We start from the raw sequence: 27,247 nt of genomic DNA, 5'->3' as shown, positions 1-27,247 counted from the left end.
ACGGCAAGGTGATGGTCTTTCGTGTTTGCTATTCAACATCGCTTTGGGAGGGGTAATACGAAGAGCAGGGATTAACACGAGTGGTACAATTTTCAATAAGTCCGTCCAGCTATTTGGTTTCGCCGACGACATAGATATTATGGCACGTAACTTTGAGAAGATGGAGGAAGCCTACATCAGACTGAAGAGGAAGCTAAGCGGATCGGACTAGTCATCAACACGTCGAAGACGAAGTACATGATAGGAAGAGGTTCAAGAGAAGACAATGTGAGCCACCCACCGCGAGTTTGCATCGGTGGTGACGAAATCGAGGTGGTAGAAGAATTTGTGTACTTGGGCTCACTGGTGACTGCCGAAAATGACACCAGCAGAGAAATTCGGAGACGCATAGTGGCTGGAAATCGTACGTACTTTGGACTCCGCAAGACGCTCCGATCGAATAGAGTTCGCCGCCGTACCAAACTGACAATCTACAAAACGCTAATTAGACCGGTAGTCCTCTACGGACACGAGACCTGGACGATGCTCGTGGAGGACCAACGCGCACTTGGAGTTTTCGAAAGGAAAGTGCTGCGTACCATCTATGGTGGGGTGCAGATGGCGGACGGTACGTGGAGGAGGCGAATGAACCACGAATTGCATCAGCTGTTGGGAGAACCATCCATCGTTCACACCGCGAAAATCGGACGACTGCGATGGGCCGGGCACGTAGCCAGAATGTCGGACAGTAACCCGGTGAAAATGGTTCTCGACAACGATCCGACGGGCACAAGAAGGCGAGGTGCGCAGCGGGCAAGGTGGATCGATCAGGTGGAAGATGACTTGCGGACCCTCCGTAGACTGCGTGGTTGGCGACGTGTAGCCATGGACCGAGCCGAATGGAGAAGACTCTTATATACCGCACAGGCCACTTCGGCCTTAGTCTGAATAAATAATAATGATTGATTTGAATTTGGGTTGGATTTGGATTGGATTTGAAATTTATTCAGATTGGATTTGGATTAGATTTGGATTCGAATTGGATTAGGATTGGTTTTGGAATGGGTTCGGGGCTAAGATTTGGATTGTATGGGACTTCTTTCTACTTGCCCGAATATAGTATAACAAAAAAAAGCCGTTGACCTCGTCAGGTTTGTTGTTCTTTAATCATCCAATCATTACTTAGATCCTAATTCAAAATATGGAATAGATTTGTGGGACAAAATTATGAATTTGTCTTCGCGACCCACCACTGAACAGCTCACGACCTGACGATCCGGATTTTCACACAGAATGAATTCTTGAATAACGAGTTTGATGAACTAACGGACTGGACGGACTGGAAGAACTTGGTGTGACGGATCCGGACTTCGAACACCAGAACATCAGAGCTTGACGGACTAGACGACCTTGACGGACTAACGACTTTGATGGACAGGCCAGACAGACTTGTTGGACTTTCTTAGTGATTGAAGAACACTTTTTTGTTTTACGTTCGTCCTCTACAAACTCTCTCTCAAAACTGATTTATTCAATTTCTTTCCTGACCCGACTCCTAAGATAATATTGAGCTCGTAATTGTACTGTCATGGAAGACAGCGGTCACCACACCTAGTTACTTCGGAAGATTCAAAAGCAATAATGGAAAATAATCTTTATCTGAAAATTAGAATGTCTGTCCCCGTGCTTCAATTTTTGACGTTGATGCGTGACCTGATTTTAAGGAAATAGACCAGTGCATGATGACGTAGGTTGACAGTTCACAGAACCAGGACTTAGTCTCCGGTGAAGCTTCCGATAAAAAAGAACACTTTCTATGTATGATCAATGTAGAATCAATGGAGAAACGGAACAAATTGAGGGTTTTTCAGATTACAACGGGACAGCACAAAAAGGTCTCAAAAACGGGAGTGTCCCGTTAAATACGGTACGTATGGTCAGCCTAGTCAAAGACCATTCTCCCTGCCATAAAATATTCGAATGGATCAGTAAAAATTGATAGAGGAGAGTGAAATCTTGCGATAATTGACTGACTGTGAAAACAAATAGTGTTTGAGAATAGATCACAAATTAATAGTTTTTAGAGTTTAGCTCCTGAGACAAATTTTTAATCGATTGATGACAAAACGATGAAAATTCTTTGGAAAATTATCGAATTATTAGCTTCCAAAAGTTTTTCGTGACTGTTTCGTTTTTCAAAATTCTGAAATTCTGGGTTTTAAAAATTGTATTTATTTTTTATCTCTTGCCTGATTCAGAAGACCTCCGGTGACGGTGAGCACGGTATTAGATATTCAGAAAATGATCACTTTTACAGATTCTACGGATCTTCCGAGGGTCCTCCCCGGTGGCCACTTTGCTTCGTGAGAAAGGGATCATGACATTCATGTCTTGTTCATAGTACGATAATGAAAAGATTTGGTAATTGGTGCCTAAAAAGCATATTGGATTCTGACGGAATTCACCTTGAAAAGGGAAAACAGTAACCCGTTGACATGATATCAGTTTTGCCCTAGAAGTAGGCATATCAGCATAATGTGAGCATCAGCAGCATTGAGCACAATTTCTCAGGTGGTACAAGGCTAGACAGGAAATAATTTGAGGTTATTCATTGTCTAATAGATGAGATCCACACATTCTCCAACAGTTGCGATCTGTCCTAGTCCTAGCCACATCCTTGCGAATGCTTAAGAAGGTAGAATAATAATTGTAAATCATAAAAATAAAGACGAATAATTTATTTTAATCCATCGTACATAACTTATTGTGAGCGATTCGGCCTGTAGAGACACTAATATTCATGCACTTCAGAATTTGATGTTTGAAAAATCAATTATCCAAAGTGACGCTTTACTTTGCAATTTGTATATGTATGCGCTTTGTAGTGAGGCAAACAGCCTATTTTTTTCCATGGGAAAAACTAAATTTGCGCACCAAAGCCGTCCTAGCCTTCAACGCAAACTTTGGAAGAGATGCACTATAAAGCGGTTTACAGCAAGTACTGTCTACTGCAAGTATAACTATTGAAAAGAACGACAGAAAATTCTGCACTTTCTATTTGAGATAGCGATAGCAACATGTTGTCGTCTACGAGAAATATCACTAAGAGTCACGTCTATTTGTCTGTGCTATAATTCATATTACCGGTTACTATCAATTGATACGTACATGACTATTTCTAGGAACTCGCCTCCATCCGTTGCTTCGCCGCCACGAGGGAGATGCCGACTGGGTGCCTTCCCTTTGTAATTTTTTATTGTTTTGCTGTATTTTCTGTTGATTGTGGCATGTGATCAGTACATCCTGAAGTAAGTCTGCCGTTGCTGCCGGATGCAAAACAGTGGCAGGATGTCGTTGCGGTGAAACGGGTGGCGAGGGAAGCGATGGTTCATGTTTTTCCGTGATAACATCACTCGATTCGCTGGAGGAACAACTATGAACTTGAGCTCGTCCTGCCTCGCTGGGAGTGGGGCTCGTCAGTCTTTCGTTTTCGTCGCTGCTGCTGGTCGTCGTGTCCACCGGCGTTGGCGACTGTAGGCTTCGATTGCTTTCAGACTTTATGCTAACCAGTCTATAGAAATCTCGAGTAAAATTTGTACATGCTACCTCCTCATCCTCCGAATACACTATCTAAAAATATATGAATATATAAGCACATGTTTGTATTACAGAAGCAGTAGACAAAAATCGTCTTCTCATTTACAACTTCATTGCACGAGCGAAACTTTCACGCCAAACTTTATCTTCTACCGAAGCAGAAGCTGCATTTGCCCACCAGACGATAATCTGCTAAACAATAAATCCATTCTCACTTTTCCTTTTGCAGGTGAAACCGAAGCTAAACCAACAAATTAACTCCATTAAAACTTACTTGTTCTTGTAATAGTGCGGATACGTCTTCCGTTTGCGTTTCGCTGGTAGTGAGGAAGCTTGAGTTCCAGATCCACTCGTGGTTGTCCTCTTCCAGGGCTGTAGCCAACTCTTCCTGTGACATGCTCCAGTCTTCCATCTCGGCGGTGCACGGTTCCGCGGAAACCAGCCACTGCTCCGGCTCCTCTGGCAGTTCCTCCAGGTGGCCCTCTTGCGTAGGCTGGGGCTGTCCGGTGCTCATGGTGCAGTACCCTTCGTCACGGCTTTTTGCCGGGCTTGCAGTGAGGGCTGCATTCTGTGCTTCCAGATCCCGGACACGGGTTTTCAAAATAGAAACCTCATCTCTCAAACAGTCTTCCGCCACCAGGGCGTCCACCACCTTCCGCATTATATCATCAAGGCAAGCTTCGTACTGTTTCACTCTTTGGTGTAGGGATTTATTTTCGCTCTGGAGGATTTGCAGACTGTCTTCCTGTCGTTGAAAGCGTGCCTGCGGATTTAGGAGGACATTTGAATAATTTTAATTTCACTTGAGGGAATAAAGTTTAATACCTGTAACGTTTTGTGCTCCTTGCATGCTTGCAACGATTTTTTATCCTTAGTTTTAATGACTTTATTCATACTGCAACGATAGAATAATTGAATTGTTAAGGATATTAGTTTCTGATATAGATGAGTAGGACAAATTAACTATCAACTGAAATAACATTTTGTATGATTTTTTTTATTCGCTTGTTAGCTCAATTGACAGCATTTAAAATTTTAAACTTAAATTAGGATTATTAGATTTTTTAAATTTATTTCAAATTTACTATGACCATCACAGCTTACATAGCGGGTAATTTTCCTAAGAAAAGAATTTTCATCCATCCAATATCCATTCTTAAATAAAAATTGAAAGTTAAGCACGTTTTAGCGGAAACCACATTGATAAAGTTTGAGTGATCTCCGGTATTAGTTTTCTGCTATGAATATTCTTTCGGCCGGTCATTCAGCAACTTTTCTTTGACGTACTTAATACAGTCATTTGCAATTATTACTAAAAAGTATTTTAATCGGCCTAACACATGGGTAGCAATAAATTGAAAATTCTCATGACCAAAATAGTAGGAAAACAATAGATTAGTTCATGTATTGTGTGCTAACATTTCTCGAAAGGATTTGCCGTTAAAACATTTGAATCATTGGCGGCAGCAAGAATTAGGTTAAATTATATGTTTTTTGAAAACAAAAAAATACTATTATTAGACTTATACAGCAGCATCTATAATGCGCTGGATGCAATATTAATAACGTATTCAATTTATGCCATCCTCAACGTCTGCTAACCAGACGATGTGATTTACTTTCCCCTTATCACAGAAGCATCCGGAGAAGAAAAATTGTTTACATTTCCGTAACTTGTCTGTTTGTTTAGCTAACACACCGCACCAGAATCCGTTCTTCGACTATTACGTTTGTAGGTTCGGTACCAGCAGACAACCCTCACAACACTGAATCCCTCCCTCGTAGCTCCACCCACCACCTGAGCCTTGCCAATGCTCATGCAGCCCAGTTTCGCTAATGTTTGCCGAAGAGATTATTGTTCATCACAACGAAAAAGCTGATGCTGAGCAAACAAAGGGTCACAAGCAAAGGCTTTCCTGTGACGTATCCCGGCATCCTTTGTAACGCGTTGGGCACATTGGCTGCTTCCGGCTGGTGGAGGGTAGTTAAAACCAAATTTTCCTAAGCCAACAAGTAAATCTGCCTCCGATTTGAGAACTTTCTGTCGAATGCTAGACACATGGTGCTTCGACAGAGAAATAAACATTTTATAACGGATCTTGGTACGATGAATAAATTTGTGAAGTGTGCAATATATAAAATCAAATCGAAAACTGTGACCAAAACTTAGGAAAATTAATAATATAGCGGTACAGAGATGATAAATGAGAGATTTTTTTATTCCCATTTGGCATCAATTTCTGATTGAGATTGAGGTCGATATCCTTACTATTCAAATCAATCATTCATTTGTATACCAAAAATATTGATTTCTAGTTAGAATTATTATACATGTCAGTTACGTCAAATTATATTTTAACCAACAGAGGTGAACCAGCCAAGAGCTGAAAGCCTCTTTAATAAAGAAGAAAAAAATATTTTAACTAAAAGGCGTAAGTTACTTCGTGAACCATTTTTTTTAATAACTCATATTTAATTTTGCACTCTACAATAAAATATTTCAGGTACACAAATCTTGCATTTCATTGCAGATAAAAATGATTATATTATCTATTTTTAATGGAGCAATCATCATTGAGAATGCTATTCAGCTATTGCTGATTGTGTTTCTTTTTCGTGAAAGTATTTTTTTGCCCCTTTTCTCCCATATTTTTTGCATGCTACCTGTACTAGCAGTTCCTACAAATTTATATTTGTTATCTTGCAAAAAGAAAATCAACACTACATCTGATCAAATGTTGACTATTTATACAAAATTATAGGAAGGTATGTTTGGACACACATGAAACGTCTTGACGGGATTGGCGTCTTGACGAGGATATCACAAACGAACAGACGTAACACATTCAACATTTACTCTCAAAATCACGGCAGTGATCAAAATCGAACCAATCCGTTGCGCACGCCACGAGTGATCGATGGGCTTATTAATGATTATGATTATTTTAAATTATCAGTAAATCAGTGAACGATGAAAGTTTTCCGAGTATTAAGTCTGTATTTGACAAAATATATGCTTTCATATTACTCACGGACCCTGAAGCGAGTTATATAAATATTCTTTGGATGATCCTTAAAGTAATCAATGCGCTGTGGCAAAGTTTTGCCTGATCTCTATATTCGTATTTATTACGGCAGTACAAAAATGGTAGCGAGAATTTAGTGAGTTCAATCAGCCATAAGGTGATTTACCAAAAACAGGAATGTATTTCAAATTAGAACATTAGTTAGTTGTTGCTACTAAATCTATGTAAATTATACTGCTAGGGGCACTGATCATTATTTCAGCTGTTAAAGTTTGACTATTTCTTTTAATGTTAACATCAGAAGAAACAAAATCTAACTGTTTCTAATACTCACATCTCCAGATGCTCCTTTATCTCCTTCTCAAGGGTGGGTGAGTTGCATTGGCTCTGAAATGATAGATATGACGTAGTCAGAATGAGTAAAACAGTAAAGTATTTATTATTGATTTTAAAACATTTCCAGATAAAATAATATACTTGACATCGAAGGAACGAATGGACCGTTTGAAGGGAACGTTGATGAGGAATTTTTTTTTTGGATTTTGGATTTTTTATCAGAAATACAGCTCAGTATGATAAGTAATTTAGGGTAAAGTGCCCAATAGTGGACTCCCAACCAATATTGGACCCTCCAGTCAGTTTTGCATTATTACAGCAAAATGTAAACATTTTGCTATGAAATTCCATCGAGAGAACCTACCTTACAGACCTATTTGATATGGAAATGATATTGAAAGTAAAATTAGATGATTTTTTACAATTCTATAAAAAATAAACACAAGAGTGTCCATTATAGGGATTTTTTGGGGGGTCCATAATAGGGAAGAAGAACGTCATGAAACGGAACATAAAAATCAAATGAAGTGCCGACTATAGGGAAGCAATTTCCTATTATGGACCCCCAGGGGGTCTACTATAGGGCAAATTCAGTCAGACAATAAAATGTTAATTTCAACGAATAACGTCGTGTATCTGAGCGTTTTACGTATGCATCGTAAAGAGGAGATGCAGAACTTGGTATTAGATATCAAGCAGAATTAATATGTTGGAAATTTCTACTCCTAACGACAGGAAGAGCAAAATTCCGCTACTAGGGAGTCCACTATTGGGCATTTTACCTTATATGATTTCGGTATTTGAAAATGTGACCCGGATATCACGCGATGAATAGAAAGATCGAATCGATTTGCAGGGAGCAGCCATAGTAACGAATTAGTAATGATTAGAAAGTCGGATCGTGGAACGAGAACTCTGTGGGAACTCGCACATTTTGGGCTTGTGGATCAACACTAAAGTAATGCGAATCCCTAGTGGTTAGTCTCATCGACATTATTTGAGTGGTTATAAAACAGTGATGATGGTAGTCGACATATCTGTATATAAATGGCAATTCATTATTGCATTCTATGAGAATCTTGACAATTTTTTGGTGTACTGACGTCTTCAAACGTGTTTTGTTGAGGACCATCAGTACCGAATCCACTTATTGCAGAAATCAGGGTTTCCAGTTTTAGTCGTGATAATGATGGTGATGATGATGATGATGATGATACTACCAGCTATTGTAGCAAGGCCGATAGCACTGGCCATATCTGACAAACGATTTGATCATGATTATACTATTGTTTGTATTTCATTCGACTCCTGTATGAAGGGCAAAAATGGGTGGGTGGGGTTGTTCCATAAGCAAAGACACTTATGCGAATCCACGGGATGAATAGAGAATCTCCTTCCAGAAGAAAGTTCGTACATACAATAATATAATCTAGCCCTCGTCCAGATTTACTCAATAGATGGGGAGAAGAGCCCGCCCTTTATCCACGAGATGTTAACAATAGGATGTTGGCGATTCCCCTCTTCCTATCCAAATCGCTTCAATCGGGTGCCGTGATGGTTTTTCTATCGTATAAATCATATAGTTTCAATATAATTTGGTAAATATGAAGGACCTTTCTTGAACACCAGCTGGTTTTAAAATTATGCCTTCACAGATAGAAAACCAAAAGCTCTCCAAGAATTGATCTGGTTTAGATCGAGGAATATGCTTCATTCTGGTTCAAAGATCGAGAAATAGACTTCTTGATTTCTGAAGAGCATTGATTAGACGTTTTTAGTTTTTAGTCATGCACCAAAAGATCGCACTAAATGTATTCCCATTTACCTAAATATACAATGTCTATGATCCTTGATGCAACATGAAAACAAAATTGTTTAACTTATTAAAATATTCTTTACTCATTCTAATATCACGATTTGTCTAAATTATTTTGTTTTATTCCAATCACCATCAACAACAACAAACTGCGGTAAAGCAGTTTTCTTATATCCAAGCTCATTAACCCCATCTCTTCGTTAACATAAATTTTGCACCCACAACGATTAACAAAAGGGCGGAGTAATGGGCTTAGTTTATGGGATACAAGAAAACTGGGGTGGCATTGTGAATCTCGAATCGAATCACTCGATTCGTACGTTTTTGCATTCGTTTCGAAAAAATTGCGGCATTATGTATTTCGTTCGACTTGATTCAGTCGTAGTACAAGATTTCGAATGATGCTGTACTAATCGAGTATGTTCTGGCAAATGAAATGTTAACAGAGAGAATGAGAGATAGCTGTCTGTTTAGTATACAGCCCGCTGGAAAGACAATCTTCATCGCATGGCGAATGTGAGTAAACAGTTATACAATATATAATATGACACATATTTTAAGTTTTATGTTTATTCGAGTTTAAGCTACAGATCCATTTTGAGCTGAATAATTTAAAGCTAAAGAAGGATTCGATAATAAATTACTTTGATGTTTCCATGTGTTTTTGCTAAATGCACTTGGGTCATCTCATGCGCGTTTTTTTTATTTATTTAACTCACCTATTTTTACGTAGATTGTGGAATATACACGTTTTTACGCCGATTTTCCGCATTGATTTTTTACGTGGTTTATCGAAATCGTCAAGAAAAACTGCAAACACCCGATTTTAGTTGAAGTCGTTTTTACGCGGATTTCGGGATAACTAGAGATTGCATATTGGCTAGAAACTATAAAAGTAGGTATACTAATGACATTCTTTCCTTCAAGATACAATAATGAAACATTTATTCTCTTCCCGTAGAGGTTACCATTTTTGCATTCGTATATCATGAGGCTAACACAATGATACTTTTATGCCCAGGAAAGTTGAGACAACTTCCAATCCGAAAATTGCCTAGACCGGCACCGGGAATCGAACCCAGTCACCCTCAGCATGGTTTTGCTTTGTAGCCGCGTGTCTTACCGCAGAGAAATAATAGCAAATATAATTGAAAACTTTCAGCAAGAAATGACTCTCGAACAACATTCGAAAGCTATAAAGGTGACGAGTGTTTTTCATTCGACTTGAGTCGTTTTTCAGTGTGCTATCGAGTTTCCATAATGCCAAAACATCTCGTTATTCTTGTACCTCCTCGAGCATACTCGAACGATGAGTTGTTTTCGAGATCGAATCGAAAGCAGTAATGCCAAACATGTTCGACTCGATAGAATTTCGTTCGAATCGAGATGCGCAATGCTACCCCTGCTTTCCCGCGCGCGTGAACCGTGGTATTCGAGGTTCTGCGGAGAGAGATCCCAGCATCGGAATCGAAGAGCCATCTCAGTATCGGCATCGGTGGTGGTAGTCGTCAGGATTGCTTAGCTTAGCTTGACTGTACCCATCGTAGTTGCTAGTCGTGATTTGCCGAGAAACGACAAATAATGCACAGCTCACCAATTGAATAGTTTACTCGGGACTAGCAAGCTATTCTCGCTGTACATGCTTCGGAGTTTCTTTAATTCAATACCAATAACGACGCCACGGGTCTCCAGTAGCCTTGCGAGCAAAGGCGTTGCCAATCTGGAGATGGCGAGTTCGATTCTCGGTCCGGTCTAGGATGTTTTCGGGTTGGAAACTTTCTCGACACCCTGGGCATAGTGTATCCATTATATTTGCCACACAAGATACATACTCATGCAATGGCGGGCATAGAAAGCTTTCAACTAATAACTGAGGAAATGCTAATAGAATACTAAGTTGAAAAGCAGGCCAAGTTCCAGTAGGAATGTAGAGCCATTGAAGAAGAAGAAGCAGAAGAAGAAAAACGATGTCGGCTACGTCCTCACAGTCAATTAGGATAAGGAATGAAAAATTGATTCGACCCTCATTGCTACAAGAGACCAAGGAATCCTCTGCATCTCTATATAGTATGTTAGTTGGGATGGAAATCTTTTGGAAATCGCCTTGGTAAGCGACTAATTATCTCTTTTAAACGACGCCATATTCATGATGATACAAATACGAAAAAGCAGCGCGTGTCTTACGTATTTTCCCGCACTACACAACGCTTGCTCGATGACTAATCCGAAAAAACACACACTGAACTGATGAACTTTATTCCCGCCGCGCAATGCAGAACAGAAATTTCGGCAGATCGCGCGATCGTTCTGCTGTCCGAAACAAGAGAAAACGCGCACTGAACTGATCAGCTTTATTAGTGGTAGTCGTCATGATTGCTACAGAAAACTTATTTTTGCAGTTGGCCGAACTTTAATTCTACGGTGACGTCTGCTCCAGACAAGGGATATTTTCTGAATTCGGACTGATGATTGACTGCTGTTGAATAAGTGGTTGTAAAGACGCAGATTAACAAAACGATAGTGATAATAAATCAGACAGGAAAAATCTTTGAAAAATCGCAATCGTTCGTTTGATTTTCGCACTTTTCTCAAGTTTGTCGTTGGGGTCCAATGAACTAGGTCCATCAAAACAGTCCGATTCTTTTTTAAATTATTGGAGAGGTGGCGTCTACTGAGATGGCGTCTTTAGCGTCGCCAAAAGACAAAATTTCTCGCACGATTCTTACTTTGGTTGAATTGGTAGTGATTCAAAACGCGCACTTTTGAAAATACAAGAATTTTTTTTTCAGTGTCACTGTTTGCACAAGAGAAAGTTGATTTGAGATGAACCTATATTATTGTAGAAATCAAAAATCAAATTGCTTCACCATCCACCGATAAACACCATTGACTTCATATAGTTTCATTAGTCACCACGTGGTTGTGTTTCGATATCGTCTGAAATTTTACATCGATTCATCCTTTTAATCTCTATACCTATAACTAAGCTTCTACGCCAAAACACCGATGCCACCAAAATAATGAATTTTTGCAATCAACCATTTCTTTTCATAAAAAGCAACACTTTGTAATTCATATCCGAACAAATTTAGTCATATATGAGTTACTGCAACCGAATAGAACTGACTTGTGCTGTTAGTGGCTTACGTGCTCAACCAAACGTTTGTCGGGACCTTGCGTTTCATTTCGTGCTGCTATTGTTAGACGGTCAACTTTTGGTAGGCAATGGGGACTTAAGCCGAAAAAGATCCATTGGATATATTCAGCTATAGCCTATAGTAAAACCAAGAATTACCTAAGGGTTCGTTGGTCTGGTGGCCAAAGACGAAAGAGGAGAATGCTCTGATGAAGCTCGAAAAACTTCAACGATTAGCGACTATCAATTACAGGTGCAATGGGCAGTACACCATCGAGTGCACTAAATGCTTTACTGTATATGCTTCCTCTGCATCAAATTGTACAAATAGAAGCTGAAACGATTGTCTTGAGGACCAGAAGATCCGAAAACCTCTTAGGAGGTGACCTTAAATGTCATCTTAGCATTCTAAGTAAAAGGCTTCAGTATAAACTCCCTAGTAATAAACAATAAATACTGGATGGTGAAAAAATATAATTTCAATCGACTGTTCAACGTAATTGATCCTGGGTGCAATACATGGTTGGATGGAGGACCAACACTTCGTTCAGGATAATTACGTTTTATACTGACGGTTCAAAATTGAACAACCAAGTGGGAGCAGGAGTAAACTGGCCCTGGGATAGACATATCGATTCCCAAGGGCAGTTGGCCATCCGTATTCCAAGCGGAAGTTCACGCAATTCTAGAGTGTTCTGTAATATATTTGCGTAGGAACTACAGACACTCAAATATATGCATAACGTCCGACAGCCAGCTTTGAATGCTCTAAAGTCGGCAACATGCACTTCAAAACAAGTTTGGGAATGTATTCAGTCCCTCCAAAAATTGTCTTTTCGGAACCAAGTCAATCTATATTGGGTTCCAGGACACTGTGGAATAGATGGTAACCTAAAAGCCGATATGCTGGCGAGACTCGGATCATCAAGTCGGTTTATAGGACCGGAATCTTTTTGCAGCTTACCAACTTCTTCTCTTTTTTTTTGTTAAATCTAGTATATTTCTGTTGTTGTTTAAAATTAATTACATGGGAGATACATTATTATTTACATTTCAACGAGCAGATAAAATTCTAGTTCGCTTACGTCTACTAAGTTCTCACAACTGTTTACAAAATTAACATAAGTTATGAAATGTTTAAGAATGAGTGTTTTTTGTGTTCTGTTCATGTTGTACAGTTCTGGGTGTATCAATTGTTCAAACGAAAGCCTACGTCCATTCAAATTAGTTGTGAGCATACTTTGCATGTGCGCCCACGCTCTCGTCACCCGATGGCATTCACTGAATTTGTGTTTTGATGTTTCTACTGCTGCATTACAGTGAGCGCACTGCTCAGTATCCACTCGTCGAATGGTATGCCAGAGCTGTCTGTGTTCGACTTTTTCGTTGACCAACAGGTACCACATACTGCGTTGAGCTGAAGTAAGCCTTCTGCTTCCAATATTGAGCCATACCCGCTTCCAGTTCACTGCTGGGTTTCACAGTTCAACTCTTGGCGTCTCCGTCTGCTCGAGGTAGGAGTCATGAATTTGAACGGAGGAAGGGTTTTGTAGTAGTTGAGGGGTATACTCTGACGTGCTTGATGGATGGTTCTTAGGCAAGGAAGATCAGCAGGGGGAGTATTGGGATTTAAGTGGCCGAGATATGAGTTATAGTATGGGATGGAATCTATTTCCTCGATATGTCGGTTGATTAACAAGGATTTCGATTTAAGGGTTACTAACTGCAATTTTAAGCCACCTTGATCCCGTGGCCTCGCTAGCTGCATCATCAGAACACGGGCAGGCTGTCCTCTCCACAAGAAGGTACCAACAGTTGATGTAATCTTGGCTGTATGGATGCTGTATATTGGGAGTACTGATGAGAGATACCAGACCTTCGACATGATGAACGTGTTGACAAGAATAATTTTCTGTTGCAGTGTGAGCGTGCGCATCGAATTCAGCCATATTTGCTGTGAAACTTTTCCCACCAAACCATCCCAGTTGAGGGAGACCATGCTACGCACAGAATTCGCAAATACAATACCTAATATTTTGATATTGTTTTCGGTCTTCAACCAGTCCACATTCAAAGTATTCTCTTGGACCCAGCCGACGTCAATGGATGTTGTTTTCCGAAGGTTCAAAACGGCACCTGATACTCTTCCAAATCGCAAGAACAAGTCACGCATTGCTTGAATTTTTTGCACCGATGTGGTTATTACACTGATATCATCGGCGTACGCCACTAGCAAGTCGGTGTCGCACACACGTTCGAGAGAAGCTACCAAAGGGTGTAGGTATAATACAAACAAATGCATTGAGATTGGGTCCCCCTGTCTCACCGACCGTTGAATGGGAAACGCTGACGTTAGATGACCGTTTATCAGTAGACGTGATGAGGAGAGTGCTGAGATCCTTGACAGTAGAGTGACTAATTCGGGATTAATACCGAGCGAGCGCATATTCTCGAAGAGAAAAGAGTGCCTTACTCTGTCGAAGGCATGGTCGTAGCTTACGAGCTTCCCCGTCTGCTGCTGCGCACGCAGCTGAGCGATTCTATCTTTTAGGGACAGCGTTGCTTGGAAGATATTGTTACGCGCATTTGAGCATTTCTGTACATTGCTGCATCACACTTTCGAGACGTACCTTTAATATTCGTGAGAGAAGCTTATAGTCAAAGTTGAGTAGTGATATTGGCCGGTAGGAGCCAACAATGTTACCAGTTCCTTTCTTCTTCACTAAGACTATGACACCGTCGACGAATTTCGATGAAAAGTTTGAAGTGAGCGCCTCGTTCAACACTAGATTTAGTTCACGGTGAATCACTTCAAAAACACAATGGTAAAACTCTTTGGGTATACCATCCGGCCCTGGTGATTTTTTGATGCACTAGATTTGATTGCAGTCCATATTTGGTGATCGCCGCCATACACGCCTTATTTGTAGGATCATCTCTCGGGACGATCTGGTCGCATTGAAATTCTCCAGCTGGTTCGTTTTCTCTATTTGGCTCAGAATACAAGGCTGAAAAATATTGCAGCAGTTCTCGTTGAATGTCCTGTGAGTCGTCAATGGATTCTCCTTGTTCATTCTCAATCCGAGTTATCGTTGTACGTTTCCTTCTTCGGTCGCCGAGTTGAAAAATGGAGAGAGGTTCTCCCGCCACCAGAGGCTCATTTGCTCGAACGAAGGCGTGTGTAAAGCTGCGTTGTAGTTTGAGTAATTCACCTTTTAGGCGATTGATGGTAGTCAGCATAGTTGGATTTTGGTAGTATCCATCATATGCCCGGCGGAGCTGGCAGTAGAGATGCTGATACGCGTAGTGAAATTCCTCATAGGCAATTTTGGATTTCAACGGAAGAAACTGACGATTCTTGGTTTTGCGTGCCCCAGCCACCATTCCATCCAATTAGGGTAGTTCCGTCTCTGGCCGTCTTCCGTCTTCCGTCCAGTACTGCCATCGCACTTGCAAGTCCGCTATGTTTGTTTTCTGCAGTGAGGAGATGAGGGCCAATCGACCAAAAACCACTCCCCGGGGTTGTCCTAGATTAGGTAGACACATTCTCAGCGTAACAGCCATATGATCACTGAATGAACAGACATGATGTTGTACTGTCCGTAACTGTCCCACAAGCCGTTGCTGACATACAGTCGATCAAGCCGAGATGACGAATTGCTGTTATATAGGTATGTCCATCATCACGGGAACGAAATTTTAGCCACACGTCATGAAGCTGAATCTGCTGAACGGTGGCATGCAGTGAGGGGCTCATATTATTCCCTGTTGAATCTCGTTGTCGTATCACACAATTGAAGTCTCCGGCTAGAATCACATGCTCAGTACAATGGCGCAGATAGTAGGCAAGAGTGTCATTGAAAAATCGTTCTCTCTGTGCTCGGTATGCACTACCGGAGGGCGTAAATGCAACAGAGTGTAGTATCCAAAATACGCACAGCAGTAAGTCGGCCATCCAAACTTTTTCAACGTGTGAAAACTGTATGTGCTCTTTTAGTGCGATTGCAGTACCTCTTCTAGCATGGTCGACGTTTGCAATAACGTTAAAACCAGGTAGTGTGAGACGCTCATTTTCAACCTCTTGAATGAAAACAATATCCAACTCCATCGTTTGGACAAACATGCGTAGCGCGTTAATCTTGTTGTTATTCGTGATGGTGTTCACGTTTATTGTCGCAATGTTGTAGCTAGTGAAGAGGCTGGCTTATAGTTGCATGTCCGCGTCATGAGGGTCACTGAATTCGTCGCAGCGCATTTTTTCCCAAGCGGCCGCTTATGAGTGCCCTTACTGGAGGTCGAGGAGTCGGTCTCATTCCCGTCGTTCTTCTTTGCTGATCTGCGCGTTACTCTGGTCCATGGCTCATTCTCATTTTCCCGAGCGACGCTCAGTGTCATGGGGTCCTCCACATCAGTGACACTCCGCACTGGAATCGCCGGAGGAGGCATTAAACCACTGGTGGATGGTGCTGTATTTGTCGTTGGGTTCGGATGAGCGGTCGAGTTGGGTAGCTTCGGGGCGATTTGCCTCGGAGTGGCTTGCTTCGGAGCGGCAATTTTTGATCGTGTGCTTTGCGTGTTTTTAGCGACATCTGCATAGGATGTGTTGCATGCCGCCAGCTTTTGCAGCAACAGTTTTTTATTCTGGACACACGAGATGCCATTATGCACGGATTCGCTACAGTGCCTGCAACTTTGCTGCTGTCCATAATACGCCACTTGAGTGGTTTCGCAATCGATAGAGACATAGGATGGTATGTTCTTTTTAACTATCATCCGTGCCACTCGAACGCCAGTCGGGAGCCCAGCGAAATGATGCTTCTCATCCCACAGCTCTTCTCGGATTGAGAGCATCTCTCCGTACGCTATTAAGAATCTGGCAATTTTGTCGTTCGTGATGTCCTCGGAGAGGTTGAAGAGCTTTACTTCCACCGCTCCATCCTCCATTACTAAGCGTATTTTGTAGATCTTTCCGTCCACAGTGAGCTCGTGTGTATTGTCATTTTCTTCGACAACCTTTTGTGCTATCTCTAGAGAAGCAGCCTTGACAAAAGCAACTCCAAGATTGCGGCTGTATTGAATTCGCATGAGCTCTTCTCGTTTAAGGCCCAGCGTGACACCAACGAATTGTCACCAATTGTCACCTCTGACGATGGCTTTTTCGGCACATTCGCATAATCGATGCGGAATGTGTTTTCGCGACGCTTCTTCGCGGACATCACTTCACGTTAGCAACGAAAACCCGCGGCGAAAAAATGTTTTTACGTACTATTTAAAGAAAAAAAATCAATCGGCTTCCGCGACGATATGACGCAAAAATACGTCTGATTTGCTCGGAAGTTGAGCGCTGACTGTCGTATGGAGCTGAAGGTATGGGAATCTATGAAAATAGAAAACAATTTTAGGAACGCAACTAATGCCAGGCAATCGAAACGCTTTATCACTCCAAATGTTTTCATGACTCGCAACATCTTAGAATTATCTAAATGAGACCTTACTTATACGGGTCTTATTACAGGTCATTGTCCGAGTCGATATCATTTGAAGCTTAAAGGGAAACTTCAAAATGATCTATGTCGCTTCTGTGACAGAAAAAGACTCGGAGCATCTGTTATGCCGTTGTCCGGAAATTTTTCGAATAAGTCAAAAGTTCTTCACCAAGAAGCCATAGAACCACTTGAGCTTGATAGAACAAATCCCAATTCGGTGGTGCATTTCATTCGAAAAGCTGAGCCGTGTTGGGGAGAAGCTGTTAGTCAAACAATGGCGACAAACAATGGTCGCAGTGATAAAAATACCCGACAAGGAAAAAAAAAACGGCCACTTGATAATTTTCCGCAAAGACGCCACCTTCTTCTTCAATGGTTCTCCATTCCAACTGAAACTTGACCTGCTTTTCAACTTAGTATTCTATTAGCATTTCCTCAGTTGACCGGACCGAGAATCGAGCTCACAATCTTCGGATTGACAATCCTACAATCCTGCGCCTTTGTACGCAATAATACTGGAGACCTCAACCATTTAGAATCAATTTAGTAATCAACCCTTTCTTCATATAAAATGCTGGTCCTGAAAATAACCGATTTTTTCACAATGCACCTTTCTAATCACTAACAGGAACCAAACGTTTGCAGCCAATTGCTCATAAACCGTGTAAATTTCATAATCCACGTAAAAAAATGGTTAGACTCCTGAACAGTCATACGGGAAATCGCAAAAAATAAATGTCCAGGAAAAAAAACGCTTAGATTTCAAAATCCGCATAATATGTCCGCATGTGTGTCTAGTGTCACAATAAGTGAAGAAGTGTGAAGTATCATGAGAAAACAAAAACCATTCGATTTTGGAAACATAAATGTTCCGAACGTGTTACCAAAATCGAATGGGGTCTGTATATCAATAAGCGAAAATTTTAAGTTCCATAGAATGCAGCTATGAATTCTGCAAAACATTTCATACCAAACCCCGTAGAACATTTTTTAACAACGACATTCGACAGTTAAACGAGTTAAGGTCCGTGAATTTGTGGAAGGACTTGAAAACATTAACAACACGCAATGAGGAAGAAAAAGCTAAATTGAAAATAATCTTCATGGTTTTCAAGTTTTTCATTTTTTTTCTCTCATACTTTCTTAATGAAAATACCAAATAAAATCGAACGCATTACACAAATAAAATATCTTGATTAGAAAGGCTCTTTACAGAACGATGGTTTTCTTCAGACTCTCCCTTATCTTTCCATTTAATTTAACATTGCTTCCTGATTCCTCCAATGCCTTCTCTAAGTCCCCATCAACAATCAATCGTTCGAGTTTCACACAATGAAAAGAGAAGATATTCTGCATTCGTCCATTCATTCGTATAAATTTCGGCTATGAATGAAATAATAAAGTCCCCACGATAGGGAGATTTTCCTTCCATTCAATACGATGCAGAAAAGCCACGGATGTCTACTTCCTCTTTCGGAATGACAACTTAAGCGATACTGTCTAAGACGTAACAAAAAAGCTGACGGTCTACGTATATACAAAAAATCCTCACAAGAAGGACGACAGTTTTGACACTCTCCTTGGGCCACCTTTCGGCAAAGGATAGGGACACTGTACCGTGGCTCTGCTGTAATAAATATAACTAGGCACTAGACTACCGCCACATAAAACAATCCAAAATGTGAGCATCAAAAGCCAGACACAACACCGAAGGTAAACACACCCCGGACTAGACTATGACGATATAGTTGATATATAGCTCTATTGATATATCGCTACGAAGAAGGTAGAATTTATGGGGACGCTCGTATACATATTATTTGAATTAAAGCAACGAGTGAGACGGTAGTTAAATTATTACTCTGGAATGATGCCTCAATTAATTTCACTGCCTGAGAAAATAAAAACTAAATAAACATGGATTTTCATGAAAACCTATCACCTCGATTGTAGAGCAACTATTATAACAATTAAGTAACTGATCAAAAGACAAGGATTGAATATTGCTGAGAAAATACAAAAATGATCTAAAATGCTTGGTGACATAAAATTTGTCTGAATGTATATGCATTTAATTTGAACATAAATGTTTGATTGCATGATCATCCCAACACAATCCGCAACTGTGACCGTAGTGCAGAACTAAATAGTGAGTGGCAAAGTGGAAAATTAAATAAACTAAGAGCTGAGACAACGAACAGCAACACTCTCAGTTTGGTGGCACAGTTGAGTGACTTTCAACACAACTTTTCCTCTCATTGAAGCTCTGCCCCGAACCAGTGCCTTTCCCCCATCCGATCCACAGCATCACTTCGAACCTTGCCTCCGCCGTCCTTCAACTACGCTGTGGAAAATGTCACAGAATGACGTCGCAATGAAACTGTGCACTTTCCGTCGTTTGATAGCACTCCCAGACGTACAGCATAACCCACAACCCCCCAATGATAATACGACGACTGATGTGAATGTGAGAGAGAAGGCCTTTTGTGTTGCGTTTGACTGCATCACAGCAGCAGTAGTGGCTGCCTACCGAAGTGCGACGTCATCCATTGACAATGGGGACATTTCAGTCACGAGATACGGACCATCACGATCGTTGCTGCGACCACCAAGTTAATCAAAACCAGGAAACGGAAACGGAAAATTTGGTTTGGCATTTTTCTCATTACGGCCGGGGCCAGGAAACGCAAAATGAAAATTGGAAAATTAAGGACTTCAAATGCAATGTGCACAATTGGAAAGGTATAAAATTAAGTGATTTTTTTATACCGACGGCTACGAGCAATTCGCCAGATGGAAGCAATAAATTTGATATTTGGAAAAGAATTTGAATGACCACAAAGGGCAAACAATTGTTTTGTTGTACAAAGATATAACGGAATAAATGGACCAAATGTTTACTAATTACATTTCGCGGTTCAGGTTCATGCTGGTTTAGATTGACAGAACTGCACAAACGGGAAGCAAACATAGCGAAGCACCCGAGATGATGGAAAGCAGGGAAAAGACATCAATAATTCGCCTTAATGGGAGCAATCAATTTGGGGGCCACCCAGAATTAATATCAACAAGGGGAAATTTTGGCTTAAATGACGGAGCTTTGTTTTTGATTAATTAGAAGTATAGCGGATGGTTAGTAGCCTTACCACTGGTGCTCGGGTGGTAGAAAAGTGGTTTTATTCTCAACCCCAGAACAGCAAACCAAATGAATCAAATATTAAATGTGTACATCTGGAAATTCGACGGTACTTTCCATTTTCGGAATCAAATGTTTTGATAAATATTTAATATTTTTTAAATCAACGGACACGCTATTTATTGGGGCTGAAACAAAATTATGCGTTACCTAACATTTCGACACAAAAACAGAAGAGAGCCATGGAACACTACTTGTAAAGGGAACCCCACCCAACCAGTAGATGGCAGATTTTTATACAGTTCTGCATCAGAACCATGCAGAAACTGTACATATAATAATTTGGCATATACAGTTTCGGAAGATTTTAATACAACCGTTGTATAGGAAGCTATAAACAATAAGGGAGCAGGTATTGGGGCCAAAATGTTCATCTAAAACCCACGCAGAAGTGGCACTGAAACTGTTTGCCGTTTGTACAAACATTTTCTCTGCATGGTAGGTTTCCCTTTTCATTGAATTTCGACTATTTCTGGAATTCGGGGGCACTTGTTATCCGAAGCAATTATGTTTCGATTATGTAATCTCGCCTCCTATTTTCCTGGCACGAGTATTCACTGCAGCCGTTTGACCGGGTCCAGACATTTGCCTCACCTACTCCAAGAGTGGTTTCCGATCCCTTTTGCAGTATGAGCAAGCACAAGGGCCGACATAAAACGCTCATTGAAATTTGATACGCACGTGTTCCTTTTATTCGATCTCATTTACACTTCCATTAAACCAAAGCATGCTTTATGAAGTAAAAATGCGTAAACATACGAAGTAGCTAAGAAGCAGGATAGTCCTTCTCCTCCGCCTCCATGCATCCATGCTAACGTACGGTCGTAGTGTACCGAATGGAGCATAAATACGGCGCTTGCGGTTGAGTGGAGTACTTGAGAAGGCCGGTACTTAAGAGAAGGTTCGCTTGCCGAAAGTGAACAGCAGTTAAGGGCTGATCCCAAGAAATTCAATTATTCTGCCTTATTATTATGTACATCGTCGTCGATGCGTTTGCCAACATAATTACGAGGTTGTAATCCATTCGGCTGCTACCGGGAATCAATGCAATTATTTTATCAATTTCATCAATAATTCATAGAAGTCAAAATATGCTTCAATCACGGTATACATCGTGTTACTTGCAGACGTTAACGCTAACAATATTTTTGCACCTTATTTATCCCCAAATCTCCAGAAAAAAACAACCCTATCGCCTAACATTGAATCAATTATTACAGTAAGGGGAATTTCCCCGCCCTTGGCTTGCATACAGCATGGGACCATTCGAAGTTTAGCGTTGCCGACGGGGCTCCCTTTTGGCAAGTGGTTGAGTCATAAAACACACTTGGTTCCCATTCAAGCATTTCACACCCTGCCAACTTCACCCGATGCGCAAAGTGTTCTACGAAATTAATGCGATCCACATTTATATAGGAAGTTATTTAAACCCAGGATGTGATAAAACTTTTGTGCTAAATTTCGGCACGCAGCTCATGGATGCTATTCTTTCTTAATACGAAAGGGTGGAAGTTTATTCCCTTTGAAACTGATAGATCATAATTATGGGATATGAGTGAAGAACAGAATAATCCTCTAGGAGGATGTCGGAGCTAATGACAAAATATCCCAGAAAAGGGTCATCGGAAAGAGCGTGCAATTCCATCCATGCTGAATGAATCATGAAAGATTAATTAGTTTTTAATGCTGCCGGAAATATCTCCCCTCTGTGTGCTTTTGGTGTTTCGCAGCATTTCACCTTTTTTTCTTATGAGTGTTTTAGGGTTTTAGGTATAACAGACATTTAATTAAAAAACCTCAAAGACATTTTGCTACTTGACCACACAACCTTAAGTCATAAATATTTACATTTTGGAGATTTACTCTTTCGAGCAATTCATTAGATCATAGTACCCTGCTGACGCTTCCTGACTTATCCAAGATCGTCTCCGATGCCGCTGATTCATTTATACCGCAAACAGATTCTCGACACGGACACAAAGCCCTTTGTTGGCGGTAAGCCCCCGAGTAGTTTTCCCACCGGTCATCTGGGAAAGGTAAGTGAATCAGATTTTTTTTAAAAAAACACTACGAGAGTCGAACGGTCGTTCAAGTCGTCAAGGAGAAGCAGTGAGAGAACTTCCTTGAGTTCGTCAATCCAGGCGCCGAGCTGTGGAGGAAATCCAATCAGCTTTACTTTCTCCTTATTTCTCGATCTACTGGCGCATAGACTCCAGATCCACATTATAAAACTATCTAGTTCTGCCGAACTTGTTGATTTTTACAATAAATCAGTCTTTTTCGTTTGCCCTTTCCAGAAAAAGCTGGAAGTTTTTAAGCCCGTACCCGATTTTTAAAAAATCTTCTTCCCCATCCGCACAAATCTTATTCATTGATTTGGTCATTCAAGCCTGAACTGACCAAACCTTCTCCAACTAGTGGCGACTCAGCTACATAATAATTCCTATTCCGAAGAACAGCGTCTCTTCCAGGGATGCTTCCAAATACAGACCTATCTCGCCGACGTATTGCGTAAAGTCTTTGAGAGGCTGACTTACCGCCGATTGGGCGAGAAACTTGAGGCGTACGGAAGATTAGGCTTCCGGCTTCCACCTACACACTAAAAAATCATGGAATTCACGTGGGACCGAACCTTTGATGCACCTAAATATGTTGACACTTAATTTAAAGTTCGACTCAAATTTACGTTCGTCTTAATGTACCTTAATGATCCTTACGAGAAAAATTTTCTACGATCTGCGATACGTAAATTTACATGAACATCAATATGAATATTATGCAACCCATTTGAGTTGCATAATGGTCATTAAAGCACCCATTCTGTTGGTATGGAAAAGTAGGCCATTTTATCACTCAAATGAGAGTTATAACAATCACACAAAAAGACACATAGCACTGCGTGATGTGTCCTGAGGACCGTCCATAAAATATACCATGCTTTTAGGGTCTCTACAATCCACGAGGGTAAGTATACAATGACTTTCCCTACTTTCAGAATTTATATGGACGATTGTTCATGAAAAAAGAGGGGAGCTATTATATTGTCTAAAACCTCTCCAAGTATAACGTGAACGGCCTCTTGGGAGAAGACGATATGAAACTGTGACATAATTAAAATATTCAAGGCCCGTAAAAAAGTGAGACATTGTTCTGGCGACAAAATTTACTCAAAGTATGAAACAAGTACAAAGATTAATCAGAACCTTCTTGCTTCATCGGGAGATCAATGAAAAACATTTTTCCTCTTCGGTAACAAATCCCTTTAATTAGAGAAGTTTTCTTTTCTTCTTCAATTCCTTGAGAAGCATTTTGTCAACGTACATTTGTATCAAAAGAGAATGAATCCTTTACAACCAACTTAAATTGCTTCTTGGAAAACAACTTGAAGCAATTCAACCGTGGAAGTCTAGAAAATAAGTTCATACCTTATAAATAATTGAGAACTTACTTTTTGTAAATCCACAGGAAAAACTGCTTCACGTTGAAGACGTTGAAAATGTAGTGCATGTCCTTGTCCCGGGCAAGGAAACTACGCAACTGCCACGGAAACGATCATGTGTGACATTTTTTAAATCGAACCCGAGGAAATCCTCTTCCGATTCTACGCCACTGAATTGCCTGTATTTGTTTATATATTCCATTCCCGGTTCCACTTCTACCGACAGTGAAAAATCACACCAAAGAAATATAATAGTCGCTCGCAAAATGTTAACACAAATTAACAACAACTATCTCTCAGTTCACGGTGTGACAAATATGCGTACATTTTTCGCCTGACCAATGAATTTCGCGGCATAAGTGTCACATTCGGGTTTTGATTGAAAAAACGTGGAAAAAATAGTAGTTTTTGGCAATCAGCCCCAACGAATTTGAATATTCTTCTATAGTTTATTGCGTTAAAGTCAATAAAAAAGCGAAATTTTGCGATAATAGCATGAATGCAATTTGAAACTTCAAATGCGTTTATCTCATTTTTCTCGTTTGTAACATGTGACATTTATGCGTCCGACGGCAGCTCCGATGATATCAAAAAATGAAATTACATGTCATGACGTAGAATTAAGCATCACTTCAGATGCTCATATTTACGTCATGACGTGTAATTTTTTTGGTTTTAGTGGCCATGTAATTTTAAATCCGGACATAATTTTATGTTAAAGTGGCTGCTCCTTTTATGTGCATGTTAAATGCCATAATTTTACATGAATATTTTAAGTGTAGAGTACGGAACGGGTTCCTACTTCGCCGGATTAGGGGACGTCCTCCAGGGAACAAAAAGGCGAGGTGCGCAGCAAGCAAGGTGGATCGATCAGGTGGAAGTCGATTTGCGGACCCTCCGCAGACTGCATGGTTGGCGTCGTGCGGCCATGGACCGAGCTCGATGGAAAATACTTTTATGCACTGCACAGGCCACTCCGGCCTTAGTCTGAAAAAATAAATAAATCCAGGACGCCTTCGAGCAGGGTAAACACGCAGATCTAATATCCTTCGATACATCTCGAAGGCGTTTAAGGCCACTCCTGACGGAATCCAAGATTAAAAGTGCTCGCGTTTTCGGGGGCAGACCACTCGATTCAGACTCGGCGCACAATTGTCATTTTTGTTGATTTAGCTTTGCTGCGTCGCAGCATGCGTGAAATAATAAAAATGACAGTTGTGCGTTGCTTCCGTATCGAGCGGTATGCCCCCGAAAACGCGAGCACTTTTAATCTTGGATTCCGTCAGGAGTGACCTTAATAGTACGGGGACGCCTTTAGTGTTGCAGCAGCTAAGCGAATAAGGTTGATGCGGCAACATTTTGTCCTTAGTGCGACGCTCGTTTCAAGCTCGGAAATCAATCTTCGGGGACTTATTAAGAGGAAACAGATATGCCCAAAGGGTCGGTTCTGTCGGTCACACTTCTTTTGGTTGCAATGGTCGAGGTGCTGCGGTTCCAACCACCCATAATCTACGTCTTTATGTACATCGACGACAACCTTTTGATCGGCACAATCCGCCGATACCGTTGTCTCTCGTTGGACCACTTCGGTAGGGTAATCCATGACTAACAGCAAGTCCGTGGACATGTCTGTCGTAGAAGACACCAATTGAACATCAAGTTGGGGGATCTTCCTTTTCCCAATCGCAAAATCGTTTAAGTGCTTGGTGTCTTTATCGATCGTGGTCTAACTTTCCTTAAGTGTGAAATCAGCTGTAAAACCATGTTTAAGACAATTCAGAGGCACTTGGAAAGTCTTGTATGGCGAACACAGAAACCATGAATATAGGTTGGCGGATTGGTCGGTTTCAAGCCGTGGAGTTGAGATATTTTCGATCATTTAGTAATCGGAGTCTGCTTATTTAATAATTTGCCAATAATTCATTTCCGTGGCTGAATTTCAAAATGTTTTGTACGGTGGTAAGGAGAAATGCACTTTGATGATTATTTGACCCCAAAATCCCTTAAATTTCCAACTTGAACCATCAAAATATGTATTGTGCTTTTTATGGACCCACACAACTTCAGTACAATATTTCGAAGATAAAAGGACGATAAATAAAAAAAAAATGATGTATGGGCAGTACTGGTAGTTTTCGTGATCGTCATGTGAAAGCAAAACAATTGCATTTTTATTTTCAAGTCTGTCACCTGTCCATATACATAAAGATGGTCGGGTTTCGGGTTTTCAAACCCGAAACCCGACGGGTTCGGGTTTGGAAAATTAGAACAATGTCGGGTTCGGGTCGGGTACGGGTTTGTGAGATGATAAAATGTCGGGTTTGGGTCGGGTACGAGTTTAATAAATAAAGTATTGAATATTTTTTTATTCGCTTCTGGTAATTTGAAGGCTTGTTCGTTGTTTGGGCCTATAACCTTTTGAGTGTATAAAGAGAAATATAAAATATCTAGTTTGAGTTTTCCGCCAAAAAATTAGTTTGGGTCCAGCTCGGGTTTAAGACTGTAAAAAATGTCGGGTACGGGTCGGGTTCGGGTTTGATAAGATTTTTCATTCCGGGTTCGGGTCGGGTCAGGGTTGGAAAGAAATTTCTAAATCGGATTCGGGTCGGGTTCGGGCTTACAAAATGTGAAACCCGACCATCTTTAATATACAAGCAGTCATGATTGGAATGTTGTTCTGTTTTGAAATCTGTGTGCGTGTGCGCTTCATCCTCTATCCCTCACCCAGCTGGGGGTGTTGATTAAGTAGTACTACGAATAATTTGATCAGATCTCATGTTCCGTAATGGTGCCCTTTTTGTTACGAAGACTAGTACTACAAAAAAGATTCACTTCTAAAGCAAGAAAAGTGTCTTCAGAAGTGTGGGGAATGGGATGTACTAGTTGGTCATAACAGGTACAGCAAAACTTCACAAGGACGCCCTTATTCGTACTAACTACTCAGGGAGTAGAAGGTCGAGAAGAGCCATCGTTGCTAACTAAAGCGTGAACCGGATACCTGGGACTCCCACAATATCCGCGGCAATAGCAGCAAACGATGCCCTGTACGTATTTAGTGCTCAATTTAGTAAATTTATATGTTGGCGAAGCAATAAGAACTGGAACGTGCTCACCAATTTAGTTCGTCCAGAGTTCAGTATCCTTCGCTTCCATTTAAGACGTGATCGCATTGCCCAACAGTTCGCCCAACTGTGGCTGATTTGGCAGCTGCAAAAGTTCTCTTGGGGTTAGTGGCT

At 40.8% G+C, this 27,247-nt stretch overlaps 1 protein-coding gene across 3 annotated transcripts in view; it reads right to left on the bottom strand.

Annotated features, from left to right (window-relative positions):
* Positions 1-27,247, bottom strand: part of LOC134211673 (uncharacterized) — a 207,576-nt gene that overhangs the window by 6,895 nt on the left and 173,434 nt on the right. For all 3 annotated transcript variants that reach the window (XM_062688790.1, XM_062688789.1, XM_062688791.1), the window contains 4 exons: positions 6,937-6,989; positions 4,402-4,471; positions 3,851-4,339; positions 3,148-3,609 (listed from right to left, as the gene is read on the bottom strand). In XM_062688790.1, the coding sequence (XP_062544774.1) occupies positions 3,148-3,609; positions 3,851-4,339; positions 4,402-4,471; positions 6,937-6,989 (1,074 nt within the window). The remainder of the gene's footprint in view (positions 1-3,147; positions 3,610-3,850; positions 4,340-4,401; positions 4,472-6,936; positions 6,990-27,247) is intronic.

This window comes from Armigeres subalbatus, chromosome 2 (assembly GCF_024139115.2).
Source record: "Armigeres subalbatus isolate Guangzhou_Male chromosome 2, GZ_Asu_2, whole genome shotgun sequence".
NCBI classification, from domain to species: Eukaryota; Metazoa; Arthropoda; class Insecta; order Diptera; family Culicidae; genus Armigeres; species Armigeres subalbatus.
The sequence above is the reverse complement of the archived record's forward strand: the minus strand, read 5'-3'. Positions and strand labels throughout refer to the sequence as shown.